At 52.0% G+C, this 13,980-nt stretch overlaps 4 protein-coding genes across 4 annotated transcripts; 3 read left to right on the forward strand and 1 right to left on the reverse strand.

Annotated features, from left to right (window-relative positions):
• Positions 1–1,396: 1,396 nt before the first annotated feature.
• On the forward strand, positions 1,397–2,893 carry Z519_06367 (uncharacterized protein; the record flags this gene model as incomplete). The annotated part of the gene is made up of 3 exons (XM_016764107.1): positions 1,397–2,309; positions 2,408–2,441; positions 2,494–2,893. The coding sequence occupies 3 exons, from the start codon at positions 1,397–1,399 to the stop codon at positions 2,891–2,893; spliced, it is 1,347 nt and encodes a 448-aa protein (XP_016619189.1).
• A 357-nt stretch (positions 2,894–3,250) lies between these two features.
• Positions 3,251–4,753, forward strand: Z519_06368 (uncharacterized protein; the record flags this gene model as incomplete). The annotated part of the gene is made up of 1 exon (XM_016764108.1): positions 3,251–4,753. The coding sequence occupies one exon, from the start codon at positions 3,251–3,253 to the stop codon at positions 4,751–4,753; it is 1,503 nt and encodes a 500-aa protein (XP_016619190.1).
• A 529-nt stretch (positions 4,754–5,282) lies between these two features.
• On the forward strand, positions 5,283–6,818 carry Z519_06369 (uncharacterized protein; the record flags this gene model as incomplete). The annotated part of the gene is made up of 1 exon (XM_016764109.1): positions 5,283–6,818. One exon carries the CDS (start codon positions 5,283–5,285, stop codon positions 6,816–6,818), a length of 1,536 nt encoding a protein of 511 aa, XP_016619191.1.
• A 4,663-nt stretch (positions 6,819–11,481) lies between these two features.
• Z519_06370 (uncharacterized protein) lies at positions 11,482–13,617 on the reverse strand (the record flags this gene model as incomplete). Its single annotated transcript, XM_016764110.1, has 2 exons — positions 11,482–13,479; positions 13,540–13,617. 2 exons carry the CDS (start codon positions 13,615–13,617, stop codon positions 11,482–11,484), a joined length of 2,076 nt encoding a protein of 691 aa, XP_016619192.1.
• Positions 13,618–13,980: the final 363 nt, after the last annotated feature.

Genomic DNA, 13,980 nt, shown 5'->3' on the forward strand with positions numbered 1-13,980 from the left:
GGAGCTATTCAACATGATGAACCTTCTATGGTTCTATATTACCAGATCAACTGCATATTTGCCGCCGTGAAGGGTGATGACAATATCTATACCAATGGTGGCTTCAACTGAATTTTCCGAGAGAATTCCGTTTGACCACTATGGAAACAGCGACGCTTGCTTCCTCCCTCTGTGCTATTGTGGAAGGGTGTGCCTAACAAGCACCGATGATTAATCTGCCACCACGGGGTTGCTTACTGGTAGCTAACCACGTCAGGACTGGAACTCCTTCCCTGTGGCTCGAGCTAACCAAAGAGAGCAGCTCCCTGAGTCTCCTTTCGCCATGTGTATTACGGTCTATGATTAACATTCACAAGCAGATTAGTTTTCCTTACTTCTAGCCAATATTTGCTGAACATGGCTATTTCCACCTGTCGCCTGCGTACGCTTCCGCCGGATAGCCTCGAGCCTTCGGCTTTCGCCAGATCCATTTGGCCATTCTCTAGAATCGTCTGCTCAAGCTACGTTATCACGATCAGCAAAAAGAACAGAATCGTAGCTTCTAATGAAACTGCCTCGGTCCCGCGGGGGCGTGCAAAACGTTAGCCGTCTCTGGGAAAGATCAACCTTTAGTCGGGACTTTTAAGACTAAGATATTGAAGAATGGCTCGAACTATGTGATCAGTCCGCCGAGATTCAGGTCCGGACCCGTTACTATATTATGCGGCAACGCAGATCGTGCAATATTCATTGCTTGTCCCCAGAGGCTTTCTGCTTTTTCCGCACCCTCTATTCAGGTTGTGTTGAGCATGATCGTCTGGACAGAGGATGGTCGCATTTGAGACGTCTCCCATGAATCAAACCGTCGTCCAGGGTCAGAATGATTCAGGAAATTCGTTTCCAGAAAGACTCTCTCGAATGCCTGGGATCACGAAGCAGCGGACCAAAACAGGAGATACATTTCTTGTGAACTTTGATGGACCGGACGACCCTTACTTGCCTTATAATTGGCCGACGAACAAAAAGTAAACATTCCTGATCCTAGATTCGCTTTGCCCAGCAGCCTGCTTATTGACGTTAGGATCGCTACTGCCTTTTTCTATGGCTTTGCTTGCTTCAGCTCCTCTATGGCATCAGGTATTCTCTCTCCGGCCGTGTCGCAGTTGTCTCTTCACTTCCAGGTCTCGGATGAAGTCGCGACACTTTGTACCTCCACTCTTTTTCTGATGGGCTATACCACAGGTGAGTTTGTATTTGTACCTGTGCTCTGTCATAATACATTAAATTATGCTTTGTTGGGAAATTTGAGTAGGCACATTGCCTCTAGTCCTCACCAGAGTCAACCGAAAGTCCCTTTCAAGTTTCGCGACTACGCTGACTGTAACATGACCCTCAAGGTCCTTTCGTCTGGGCGCCGATGTCAGACAGTTATGGCCGCAAAATCCCCACAATCATTTCGTCGTTCGGCTTCATTTGCTTCGGAGCCGGTTCGGCGACTGCAAAGGATTTCCAGACGTTAGCGCTCTGTCGCTTCTTCCAAGGTGTCATGGGAGCCTGTGCCCTCATGCTGCCCCTGTCGTCTTACGCAGACTTCTGGCAAGGCGATCGTCTAGGGTATGCGTCCATCGCATTCCTGAGCGCTGTGTTCGGTGCCCCAATGCTGGCCTCACCATTGGCAGGATTCACGGTGGATAACCAATCACTCGGCTGGCGCTGGTGCGCGTGGTGGACGGTCTTCATGGGTGTAGGGGTCCTCTTGGGGGTGGTGTTTCTCGCGTCTGAATCCTACGCTCCGTACCTTTTGAAGCAAAAAGTGGTACGACTGCGTGCCGAGACCGGGGAATGGGCGATTCATGCCAAAATCGAAGAACGGCATCACACATCGCGGCAGATGCTCAAATATCTGTTCCAGAGACCCTTCATTATGGTGAGCAAGGAACCGAATTTGCTCTTTATCTGCATCTATGTCGCCTTTGTCTATGCTTTGATCTACACGTTCTTGGTTTCCTACGGGATTGTCTTCGTCGAAGGATATCATATGTCTCATGGGATTGGCGGGCTGCCATTCTTCGGCGTCATTGGGGGCCTGGCGCTTTCGGTCATTGTGCATATGGCTCGAGAGAGATATTATACCCGCTGGGTCAAGTCAAACAATGGCATCATGGCTCCTGAGTGGCGGATGTCTATTTGCCTTACTGGTGCGGTGGCCTTCCCTGTGGGTCTGTTTTGGTTCGCCTGGACCGCAGCGTACCCTAGGTACATACATTGGATTGTGCCGAGTGCCAGTGGAGTTGCGACTGGTTATGGGCTCCTTACCATATTCATCGGATGTAAGTTGTCGTTCATATTCAGAGATGGTTTTTGTGCGTGGGAGAGGAACTGCCGTTAAATTCTGTCAATGTGGGTTGATACTGACGGACGCTTGCAGGTTTCAATTTCATCCTCGACGTATACAGAACCAAGTTAGTACTTGCCATCCCTGTCTCGAACCAAGTTAACTATGCCCTGTCGCAGTTCTGCATCCGCCTTTGCCATAGCAACCATCTCACGTTCGGCCCTCGCCGCCGGCTTTCCTATGTTCGCAAAACAAATGTTCCACAACCTCGGTGTACAGTGGGCAAACACACTACTGGGCTGCATTGCCACGCTCCTCGCCCCGGTTCCCATATGCTTCTGGTTGTGGGGGGCGCGGATTCGAGCACGGAGCAGCTTTGCCATTGATAATGCGCTTTTTCCCAATCAAGGTGGTGGTGACAAGAAGCAGGAGGGCGAACCTAGCGACAGAGATGTAGAGAGGGCAGACATGGAGATAGAGCGAGCTGTGCACCCCAACATCAGAGGACGCGGCCGGGATGAGGGTCGTCCAGAAATGAATGCCATGGACTCGGACTCGACCGTCGTGAGCAGCGTTTGAATCTTCGATCGTATGGTGATAGCAATGGCAAATTGCGACTATGGGAGCCATATGGGACTATTTTTTGCTATTTCCCTGACTTGAATGACTCCTGTAGCGAGTAATCCTTTGGCATCCGCTCCATGTTCGCCTCAGCCTTGCTCAGCCTTCTCAGAGGGAGAAAAGGAAGGTTTCAAATGACGTTGAACTACACTCTGTCCGGTTCTTGCTGCACCGTACGATTTTCCCGGTAAATTACGTCGCCGCCGTTTGCATGGGTTGAACACCATTTGATCACCTTATGTGCACTGTCTTGACTGTCACAGCACAGAGACAGCCGCACTCCAGCGACCTGCGTCGCTTTCAGAGCCTCTCGCCATGCAGGATTCGAGACACGTTCCCAATCCTCTCCGGCCATACTACGTCCCTCCATCCATTGGAACCGAGCCACTGCCAAACGCTACCTTGGGTGGCTCGAAACCTAGCACTCAAGGACCGAGTTTCGCGTTTCCCGACATCGACTACTCCGAGTACATTTCTGATAATTCGCCATCTCTGCCAGGATCAGTCAAATCAATAGTTGATCGTGCGTTATGGAAATATGCAAATGTCGTGCTTGCGCAGCCCTTCGAGGTTGCAAAGCTCATTCTGCAGACACGCGTTGCCCAGGATGATGAAGAGGAGGGGGAAGACAAAAGGCCGCGCCAGAGGTATGCATATGGTGAAGCAGAGGAGGGGGGCGCGTATGGACATGAGGACTATGACTACGATCATTCATCAGACGACGAACCGAATTATTTCACGGCGACTGCGCCCTTTGAGCCATCGAGATCGACTCGCTCACCCGCTCGTGGGCGGCGTGGAAGGCCACCTCGAGAGACTGCATCCTCACGAATGCCGGGGCGCCCTCAACAGCCCGATGTGCAATTACACCTCAAGAACCCTCACTCTCTTCTTGATGCCCTCTCCTCGCTGTCGTCGAGTGGCGGGGCGTTGGCGATGTGGCGGGCCACAAATTCTACATTCGTATATAACATCCTGACACGGACGTTGGAGACCTTCTTCCGAAGCTTCCTGGCGGCGGTTTTCGGGGTGGCAGAGAATGACATTCTCGCTACGTCGGCACCGGGAGCACTTTCGGACGTATCTATTCTCCACTCGACCGCTCCAGTAGCCACCATCATGATCAGCACCGCGGCGGCAGCAATGTCTGCGCTTGTCCTCGCACCCGTCGACGCCGCGCGAACCAGACTCATCCTCACACCTGCCAGTCAAGAACCACGGACCCTGCTCGGAACTCTCCGGACATTGCCAACTCCATACCTAATCCCCAGCCACCTGATCCCCATCACCTTCTTCACCGCGACTCTACCGACATTCATCTCCACGAGCACTCCAGTATTCCTCAAGACCTATCTCGGGCTGGATCCCGCCGTGCATCCCGCGACTTGGAGTCTTGCAACATTTGTGGGGTCGGCACTGGATCTGTCCGTCAAGTTCCCTCTAGAGACGGTCCTCCGCCGAGCGCAGATTGCTACTTGGACATCCCCCGCTTATGCGCCCCCTTCTTCCTCCTCGAAACGCAAGGCTATCACGACCATTGTGCCGGTGCCACCGTCCTACAGAGGCATTCTCCCGACTTTCTGGAGCATTACCCGGGAAGAAGGTTACTCTGAGACGCGAAAAGACAAAACCGCGGCATTGATGGGCAAAGCCCCCAGGCGGAAAAGGAAGGGCCAGGGCATTGAAGGGCTGTACCGCGGCTGGCGGGTTGGCTTCTGGGGGTTGATTGGGGTCTGGGGGACATCATTCGTGGGAGGCCTCCAAAGCGGCAGCGAGTCTGCAGCGGCCGAAGCTGGTGTCCACGGCGGCAAGTTTTGATACCTGAGGTTACCGAAGGATGTGTTTGGGAATGTTGGGCCTGGTGCTGGGTAGCACGGCGTCGAAGGCGTTATATGAGATACCCATCCTCCTCTCCGTCACGATATCGGGGGGCGGGGCTCTTGAATAACGGCCATGTAACAATATACACGATCGCTACATTCACTGTCATGACCAACGTGACACGACCTCCTCATCCGGTGGCCTGATGTTTTTGTTCTGCCCCGCACAGTGCCAAGGCCGACTATCGGTCGCATCTAATCTGATGAAATTCGACCCCCGAATCTCGACCCTCGACTTTCCTCTCGACCCGACTTCTCTCTCGTCTGAGTTGGTCGAACCATTTGCTCGCCCTGCTGCGACCTCGAGACGAAAGCCATCCAAACCCTCGACGCCAGCCAATATCCCCGGCGTCCAAGGCCCACGACATCCTTCACGCCGTCAGCAATTGATTGTGCACAAACATCCAATGACCAGCTCTGAGCGGGCTTTCTCGGCTTAAGGGCGGATTGTTCTCTGTTCACGAGCCATGGCCTCCGGCGCCGCTTCTCCCCCAGCGTCGGCGACGGCGAGCACCACTCCCGTCGACGTCAAGGTCGCCATAGCGCGACCGCCCTCGCTGTGTATGAAACCAGCCCAGACCCCGCCCGCCGCGTCCCCGCCGTCGTCATCGACCTCGGCGCCAATGTCTCTCACAAGCAAAGAATGGATCGTTCCTCCTCGGCCCAAGCCAGGCCGGAAGCCTGCAACAGACACACCTCCCACCAAGCGCAAGGCGCAGAATCGTGCTGCCCAACGGGCCTTTCGCGAGAGGCGCGCCGCGCGGGTAGGTGAACTCGAAGAACAACTCAAACAAATCGAAGAAGAGCATGAACATGAACAAGACGTGCTGAGAGCGACGGTGGATAAACTTGAAAAAGAGCTCGGGCGCTATCGGACCGACCTGGCACATTGGGTCGATCGATGCAGGAGGCTCGAGAGTGAGCTGACTGCTCTCAGATCTACCTCCTCTCAATCACCGCCAAGTTCATCCCACCAGCACAAGGCTCTCGGTCCTACCGACAACGCAACAAACGATACCTCAATTGGTTGTGGAAACTGCACGTTAGAAACCCGCTGCCAATGTATAGATGACGCCTTCGCCGAAATGGGTGGCGAAGGAGTCGAGGCCCGTGATGTCAGTCATCGTGAGAAACGCCCGCTCTCTCCTTCCCAGGGCGCTGGCGGAGAGAAGAGGGTGAAGATTGAACCCCAGGAGAGCTTGGAGATTGACTTCACGGCGGTGGCCGCCTCCAACGCGCTCCCAGACCGTCCTCACCTCGAGGATCACTCTCCTTCCGCCGTGGTGGCAGACCCGTGCGGCTTCTGCTCTGACGGCACACCGTGCATCTGCGCCGAGGTCGCAGCTGAGCAGGAACAAGTGCAACCCGCGGCAGGCAGCAGGTCGGCGGCAGCACCAGTGCCGATGAATCTGCCGCCCAGACAACTCGACCAATTTACACCACCTCCGTCTGAAGGCGATGTCTCCATGTCCGTGCCGCCCGTAGTTGCTGCCCCTGCAGGGTGTGGAGCTTCGGGGCCGGGAACGTGTGCTCAGTGCCGCGCCGACCCAAACAGCACGCTTTTCTGCAAATCTCTCGCGGCTTCTCGTGCTCAATCGCAGCCCGCGAACACGTCTTCCTCGGGATGCTGCGGCGGCCAAACTCGCGGCGGAACATGCTGCCGGTCGGGTACCGAGAACGATGCCGTGCCCCTTCCCAGAAGGAGCCGCACGACTCGCTCCCAAGCGGCAGCCGTACTGTCCCATCAAACCTTGGCCCAGCAAAGCTCAATAAACGGGCCCAAGGCCGGAGTAACACTAACCTGTGCGGACGTCTACACTACCCTCTCCCGACATCCAGCCTACGAGCGCGCCGCGGGCGACATTGGCGAGTGGATGCCCAAACTACATGCCTGCGAGCCTACTAACCCGGCCATTGCCGGGAGGCCAGCATTGGAGATTGATGCGGCGAACGTCATGGCTGTACTGAGGGACTTTGACCGGAGATTTGGGAGGAGTCCTTGAGTCAAGTCGAGAGGGATGAGGTGGCAGACGCGAGATGGATTTTCATTGGTCGTGAGACTGTCACGGCGCTGACTCAAATCTGATGAGCGCCCGGGACCAAATCACGGTTTAGAAAGGAATTACGATGGATTGATTGTGAATGAACCGGCAAGATCGCTTTGGTGGTCGCAAAGACCGCAGAAGATTTGTAAATATGACGGGCCGGGAGGGACTTGGTACAGGCGAGCCGGGCTTGTTTGTTCGTGTGACTGAAAAACATAAAAGAGAGAGACGGTACTGCGGCGCTGGAGGACTGGATCGTGCATATACTTCGACTCCAAGTATCATAGGTTCCCTTTTTGTCCCTTCCTCCTACGAAGATATGCGTATTCAATGTTCCTTACCAAATGGCAATGTCGGTGCCGGTGTCGATTGGTGGTGATGGTAATGGCGATGGTGCTTCCGTGGATGTGCGGACATCTGGGGACCCTATCTCCTCCTCTACAAAGGGGTGTTTGAACGGGCTGCTACCCTCCTGATTAGGCGATGTTCTCTCTGTCCGGCGCACCGCTCTGTCCTGCACGTGTCTCCCGGTCGCCCTCGATGCGTTCGATTCTACCACTTTGCGTGGCTGCCTTGCGCTGCGAGAACGGCTCTATAGCGCTCAGGCAGACAGCACACTCTATATACTTCATGCAGTCTCGAGCCGTCAGCTTCTCCCATTCTTCCAGTAGATATTAGTGTACTGCCTTATTAGTCTTTAGAAACCACTTGCCTGTACGATACTTTCAAGGGCGCCAGACATTCGCAATCGGATTCAAATCTGGTGAATGCCAACTTTAAACTATATGAATAACACCATAATAGAGATGATAGCCCTGAGTAAGCTTCGCTATGTAGATTGATGCATCATCCTCCATAAGGATACTTCACATAAAGCTACGTAAACGTTCAATATCGCGTAGATGATGATAAATCTGAGGAAGAACACGTTCTTTATACCTTTGTGCTAAAGGCCTTAAACCTTTCCCTATTCCTTCCCTATTGTAACAGAGCACTTCAGGGTTCGGCGTGGACGTGCAACAACGCACAGAGGCCTGTCCAGCAGGTCGGGAATCGAGAACGCGTTTCTGGTTGGCACTGACAAGACAACACCACCAACACCACCCAGAAGAGCGGCGGCCAGGGCTACAAGCACCTAGCACAGCGGCAGCATCGAGAAACAGGACAGGACTGATCAAACACTCAGGAATTAGGTAGACGGCACCAAAAAGCCATGGAATTCATGATACTCTCCTCAAACTGTAAAGAATGGCACTCTGCCAGCACTGTGAACTGTTCCGCACTCCCCTCTGCCAGCCATTTTGGTTTGACATGTGACTAGACAACTTCTCCCCCCTTTGCTGCCACTTTACCCAGCCCTGCACAGCCCTGCACAGCCACTTTGCCTTGTTACACTACTAGTGCGTAGTAACTCTATGCACAGACACGTGACCTCAGCCTCACCGTCTCGGGAGTGGAGGCCGCAAACCACCAAGGCAGTTGGTGTGATGGATTAACCCTCAAGTGTTTGGACTTCTGCTACCTAGTTTAAACTAAACATAATCCTATTTCACCTTCGTACTTCACTATTAACACACAGTAGCCTAATGAACTGGAAGGACCGCCTCTAGCGATAGCCTTCAACGAGGAGCTGATCCACCTGGCTGAGCAAATTGGGCATCCAAAGAACGAGCAAAGCAGAGCGCCAGGAGCTGGCCGAAACTCTTCAACATACGTTCGTAGTGTCTCGACCTTGGTGGCTAGTTGGTAAGCGTCGCTTCTTATTTAAGCCGCATTTGCGCTGCGGCAACCAACATGTGCCTGGCGAGCTGATAAAGAACATGTTGCCCACTCTCGACAACTTGCCCCCAGACAGCCTTCAACCCCCTGTGACTTTTCGCAAACTACCTCGAAGCACGCACAAATACTTGATCTTTGTCAAGAACAATTGCCTTGGAAGATCGCACCCTGCAATCATGAAGACACCTCCTTCTTGTGGAGATTTATGCAGACCTTCGTTGATATAGCATTGAACACGTTCGATCATCTTTCTGCTCTTTGTTTCCTGCCTTCTTCTCTGACTTCCAGAAGTATTCCTCCTCTTCGCAATCATAATATCAGACTTGCCTCAGATCTACAGGATCATCAGTTATGGGGCGACATGCGACATCGCCCCGAATGATGTCCTTTTCAATTATTTATCCACTGCCACGCAGTTCACCACAATCCTGCTACTCTCCTGGGATCACTATCCCGTACTTGAAGGCATTCGAAATCGAGAACTGGAAGGCCTAGACCGCTATGGTGCTTCTCTAGGACTCATTCAAATGACGGCGCAGTGGCTTGGATCAACTTTTATGTAAGTTTCTGTTCTCCCCCGGCATGTATAGCGCACAAACCACTCTCCAGGGTTATTCTATATCTTCGATATCCCAATACCATTACTCAGCCCCTGACTGATATACCAAACTCGAGTACGTTACTACGAAAACTATCACATTACGCGCTAAATACTAACCAGATTGGCCGAGATTGGTTGCTTCTCTTTGCGTTTCCCATGCTCTAATCTGGGTCTCTCCTGCTATCTGGGCAGCGTCGTAACCGACGTGGCCAGGATTGTGCGGCCCGTCTCTCCTCACCGGACTTTGCGGTATGATCTGTATACCCATGACTATCGCCCTGGTCGTCTCATAATTCCCTAACCATATTAAAGCCATATTGACCATGGAGGAATCCCTCGACGCTTTCTCACCGAGTGTTTGAACTTTCGCAATTCAGGCACCTACTTTTATTCTCCTCGGAATCAGTTGGATGTATCGCTTAGACCTCGGGGCAAAGGATACAACAGAGTCCCTGATGGACTTCTTGACCCGATCACATGGTACCGCTTCGCCTCTTGCCCATATATCAATAACATCATTTTGGTATCGGCCAAGGTATTCTCGTCGTCACTTACCTCTATCAGAGACTCCGGACCACGCCAAGGGGTCTGCACAGTTCTACTGCCTCAACTACGAACGAAGGGACTGCCCTTCTAGCGTGAGCTGGCACACGTCCACCAAGGTCTTAGAGCGGTGGTATCGACAGGTCCTTCGTGCGTAATAAATGTTGCAAGGAGGATTCGAGGTATCCTCAGGGACTCTGTGGACAGCTGCAGAGCGTAGGCCAATTTATATGTATATTACAGGGGATTTGAGGCTTCATCGTCGTGATCTTCAAGTCAATATCCTAAGCAATGTGACATACTTAGCAATTGATATATTTAAGTCGGAAACATTTCTGTATTCTGATTCTGCGCCAGCAAATGGACAGTCTCTGCATATTAGCATAACATAGCTCTAACACTTTAAATCCACAGGAAAGAGGAGATGGCCGTGTCCAAAGTCGGCGAGAAAAGGTGTTCTACAATTAAGTGACTTCTGAACTATTCTAGTATTAGGGACCTACGCAACGCAGTAGGTACAAAGAAATTGGAGTAGCTGAATGCCTTGTTCTATTCACGTAGTCCTATTGACAACGACTCAACGCTTGAGAAAAAGGAAGAGTTCTCTCTCAGCCGGTTCGGGTGAGAGGAGACTCTTATAGCTTCCTCTCTTTCTGTCACGTGAAAAGGGTAAGGCAGCGTTAACCGATAGCCTTGTGCTTCAACCGTCCTTTGCCTTTTCCTTTTCTTTCTATACCGTCCACCCGATTCGGGTGGAGGGCGTAGAGTACTTGGGGACAACGGTGGGCTCGTGACATCTAGAATAGCAGAGGGTTTCTAGTAAGAGGGCGTTTACAAAGGTTATAATATCTAAAAATTGACCTATTAAAACGCTCATATAATTCCGCCATTAGAGTTATAAAAAGTGTTAATGATGGTAGGATAATCTACAGAAATCTTGGCTAGGGGCTTAGAGTGGATTGAGGCCTAGTATTTTTTCTAAACGTTGCTGCTTAGAGTCTTAGCATTTTCATGGCCAGACGCACGCTGTTGTCTTAAGGACAATAGGGCTTGAATGAGTGGGATTGGCGCTGTCCTCTTGCAAGGATGGCTGCGGGATTGTTCCCTCTATACAGCTACTTGAATATACTACAGACTCCAGGAAAAGAGGAAGAAAAGGCGCGGGCGGACTCTCCGCCAACACATGCCACAAACGTGTTTGATTCCTCTCCCTCTTCCCACGTCCTCATTCGTGTCTCTATGCATCATGTATTCACACGAGTTATGCAATCTACATAGGGAAGATAATTACTTCGCCGCAGCTTATTCTGTTCACGTCCAGTCGAATGTCTGAAAATATGCCCACTAATCTTGAAAGCGACTTGTAGGGTCTACGATATTGCAGTTAAGGCACGGGCCGAGACAAAGTATGGACACGGACAATTTCTCTCTTTTTCCCCTTTTCTTATATACGTTTCTCTCCTGGGAGGCCCTTGTAAGAGCTAGACGGACTACCCCAACACCAATAGAGACTTCGAACCAAAGATTTATGAATAGTTCTTCCCTTAAATCATCTCTCAGTATGCCCATATCCCTCACTAATATCCTTTAAAGCTACATAGAATTTTCGTTTAACGCTATTCGAGCCCTTGACCATACTCTGACTCCCAGTCTCACCAGTTGCCCTAACAATTATGCCCATTTCCTCTCATCACGTTCTCAGTCCCATAATGACCGCCCTCGCCCTGCACCACCGCGTAGTCCCAATCTCTGTGCCCATCCTCTCACACCTGCACCCGCGCCATTTCGAGTCCTCCTCCTTTCACGCCCATGTCCTCCCGCAGCAGAGCTCGGGCTCGGGCTCGTAAGCATGTACTCCCACTTCACCTCCCCATTCACATACAAACTATACTTCAACAAGCTCCTTTGCCCTTCGCCCCCCGCATCACCCGCCAGATGACGGATTTCAATGAGGCCGATTTTACTGTTTCCATCGGGAATGTACTGAATGGCGACGTCTTGGTTGTCAGTCTGGCGGAACGTCCGGAATGGGAGATAGAACATAGACAAGGGCCCCACCGAGAATTCGTGCGGGCCGGAAGCGGGCGTCGTGTCATAGACGACAGGCTTGGAGACCGATTCGACTGTGGGTGTGTTGGACGAGTCGATCGTATCCCCTACTTGGTCTTGGTCCTGATCTTGGGAGAGAACTGGCGGCGGATATCTTATGGCAGCGAATTCGTGGCGATCTCCGGAGAGAATAACGACTCTAACGCCAAGTTCGCGCTCTGCATCATGCATGGCCTGCAAGATTATGGAGCGTTCCCTGAGAAATCCCCCCCAGGTGTCGGATGTGCCAAATCGCCAATTCTTCGTAAAGGGAACACTGGTGGCGATGATTTTCCAGTAGACATGTGGCGGCTCAGGTTCAGAGAGGTACTTAAGGAGGGAGTTAAGCTGTTGAACGCCCAGCATTGTATGTTTTTCGGGGTCGGAGGGTGGGTTAGACGAGTTCAGAGAGGAGCTGTACAGAGGCTTTTCCGAGCTCGACGCTGATGACCGGGCCGATTGCGGTTCTGGGTCAGTCCGATATCGTCGCGTATCGAGCATAAAGAATGAGGCTGGACCGTGGGAGAATTGAAAGTATGTAGTGCTTGTTTCCAATCCATTCGGAGAGCCTGGGGGGACGGGCGGATTTACAGAGACATGATAATGGATAAAGGGATCGGAAGCGGCCGGAAACGGATCTGTATCGTTTCCCCCTGACCAGTCATTGGCGATTTCATGGTCGTCGAGCGTGTGGATCCAGGGTAGAGTATCAAGGCCGGGTAATGACCACGACGGAGAAGCGTAGACACGTCGATATTCCGAACGATAATGTGCCAGAGAGGATGATAGACGGAGTGGCACGTCAACGTAGATGAAGTCCCCCAGGAAAAGCATGAATGAGGCTGGCGAAGATAACGAGCCGACGAGTTTGGACAAGTATTCAAAGCCATGAATCGCCAGAGAATGAGCTGTTGCTCTGTACGGAAAATTGGCCTTCATGCAAGACGAAGTGAGAAACGTCAAGCTATTGGCGACCTCCGAGTATGGCGATGGAGCCGTAACGAAAGTGCCAGACTTGTCGTTAGACAACGAGTAGATGTATTTCTTCGAGGGTTGGAGACCGTCAAAGGTGAGTGCGTGAGTATAATCCGTATCCGGGCCCAGGTAGTAGATCGTGTCTGTGGTTGTCCAACTGGTCTTGTCTGCCGGTGACAGGTATACATACATTGGAAGTTGGCCCAGATTCGGTTCTCTAATCAAGACCTTTGCAGACGTCGAATCCACATAGCCGACGCGAGTGAAACTCAAGTCCTTGGCCGGATGGAGGAGAGGCCCTCGAAAGATCAAATCGAGCGTGAAAAGTGCTAACAAGACGTTCACTCCAATAGTTGCGTAGCTCCATCCTGTCTCACGCCAATTTGGTATTCCAAAGAGTAAGATCTTGAACAATGACTTCTCATCCTCGTACAAGGCGGGTTGCTCATGGTCTTCATTGATCCGGTCTTGTTCCTTCGATTCCTCGTGGCCATCGGGATGTGAAATCGGCTTGGGCGGTGTTTCATGCAGTGTAGGTTTGGTTGACCCGAAAGCTTCAGACTGGCTGGAAACGAAGGCGAGGTAGATAGCCACTGCGGACAGAATGATGGGAGGGAAAAGGTGACCAGGAATCTGGAGAGAGGGTCAGTATGGCTTCGTCTGTTGTGTAGTTGACGGTTCGAGGACTCTTACCCATCTCAAAAAGATGAAGGCAGCGAGCCTTGTTATTGATGAGCTTGTCCCAGCTAGGATCTCTGCTGGTGAAGGCATATTGATGCTTGAAGGAGCTGTACTCACTGCCTAAGCAGCGAGTGGTGGGACATGCATCACATCGTTGCCAAAAAGTTGGCTGTAGCAGAAGCACAGGCAAAGTGCGGATGCACGTCCAGCTCGTTTCCCCCCAATGACGCAAGTAGAGCGTGCAACTGGAGCTTATTTTGGTGAATGTGGTCTGACGTCGAGCCTCCATTTGCCTTCACCAAGAAAAAGGCTGTCTGACAAAAAGAGTAGTTAGGGCACGTATAAGGGGTATCAGCCTTAATGCAGCGCTTGGGTTCGATATCAAGACAGATGCTCGAATGGGATGATTCCCCGTCACGAATGAGATACAGCGATGTCATGTTAAGGTGGAGT

Source organism: Cladophialophora bantiana (assembly GCF_000835475.1).
Source record: "Cladophialophora bantiana CBS 173.52 unplaced genomic scaffold supercont1.9, whole genome shotgun sequence".
NCBI classification, from domain to species: Eukaryota; Fungi; Ascomycota; class Eurotiomycetes; order Chaetothyriales; family Herpotrichiellaceae; genus Cladophialophora; species Cladophialophora bantiana.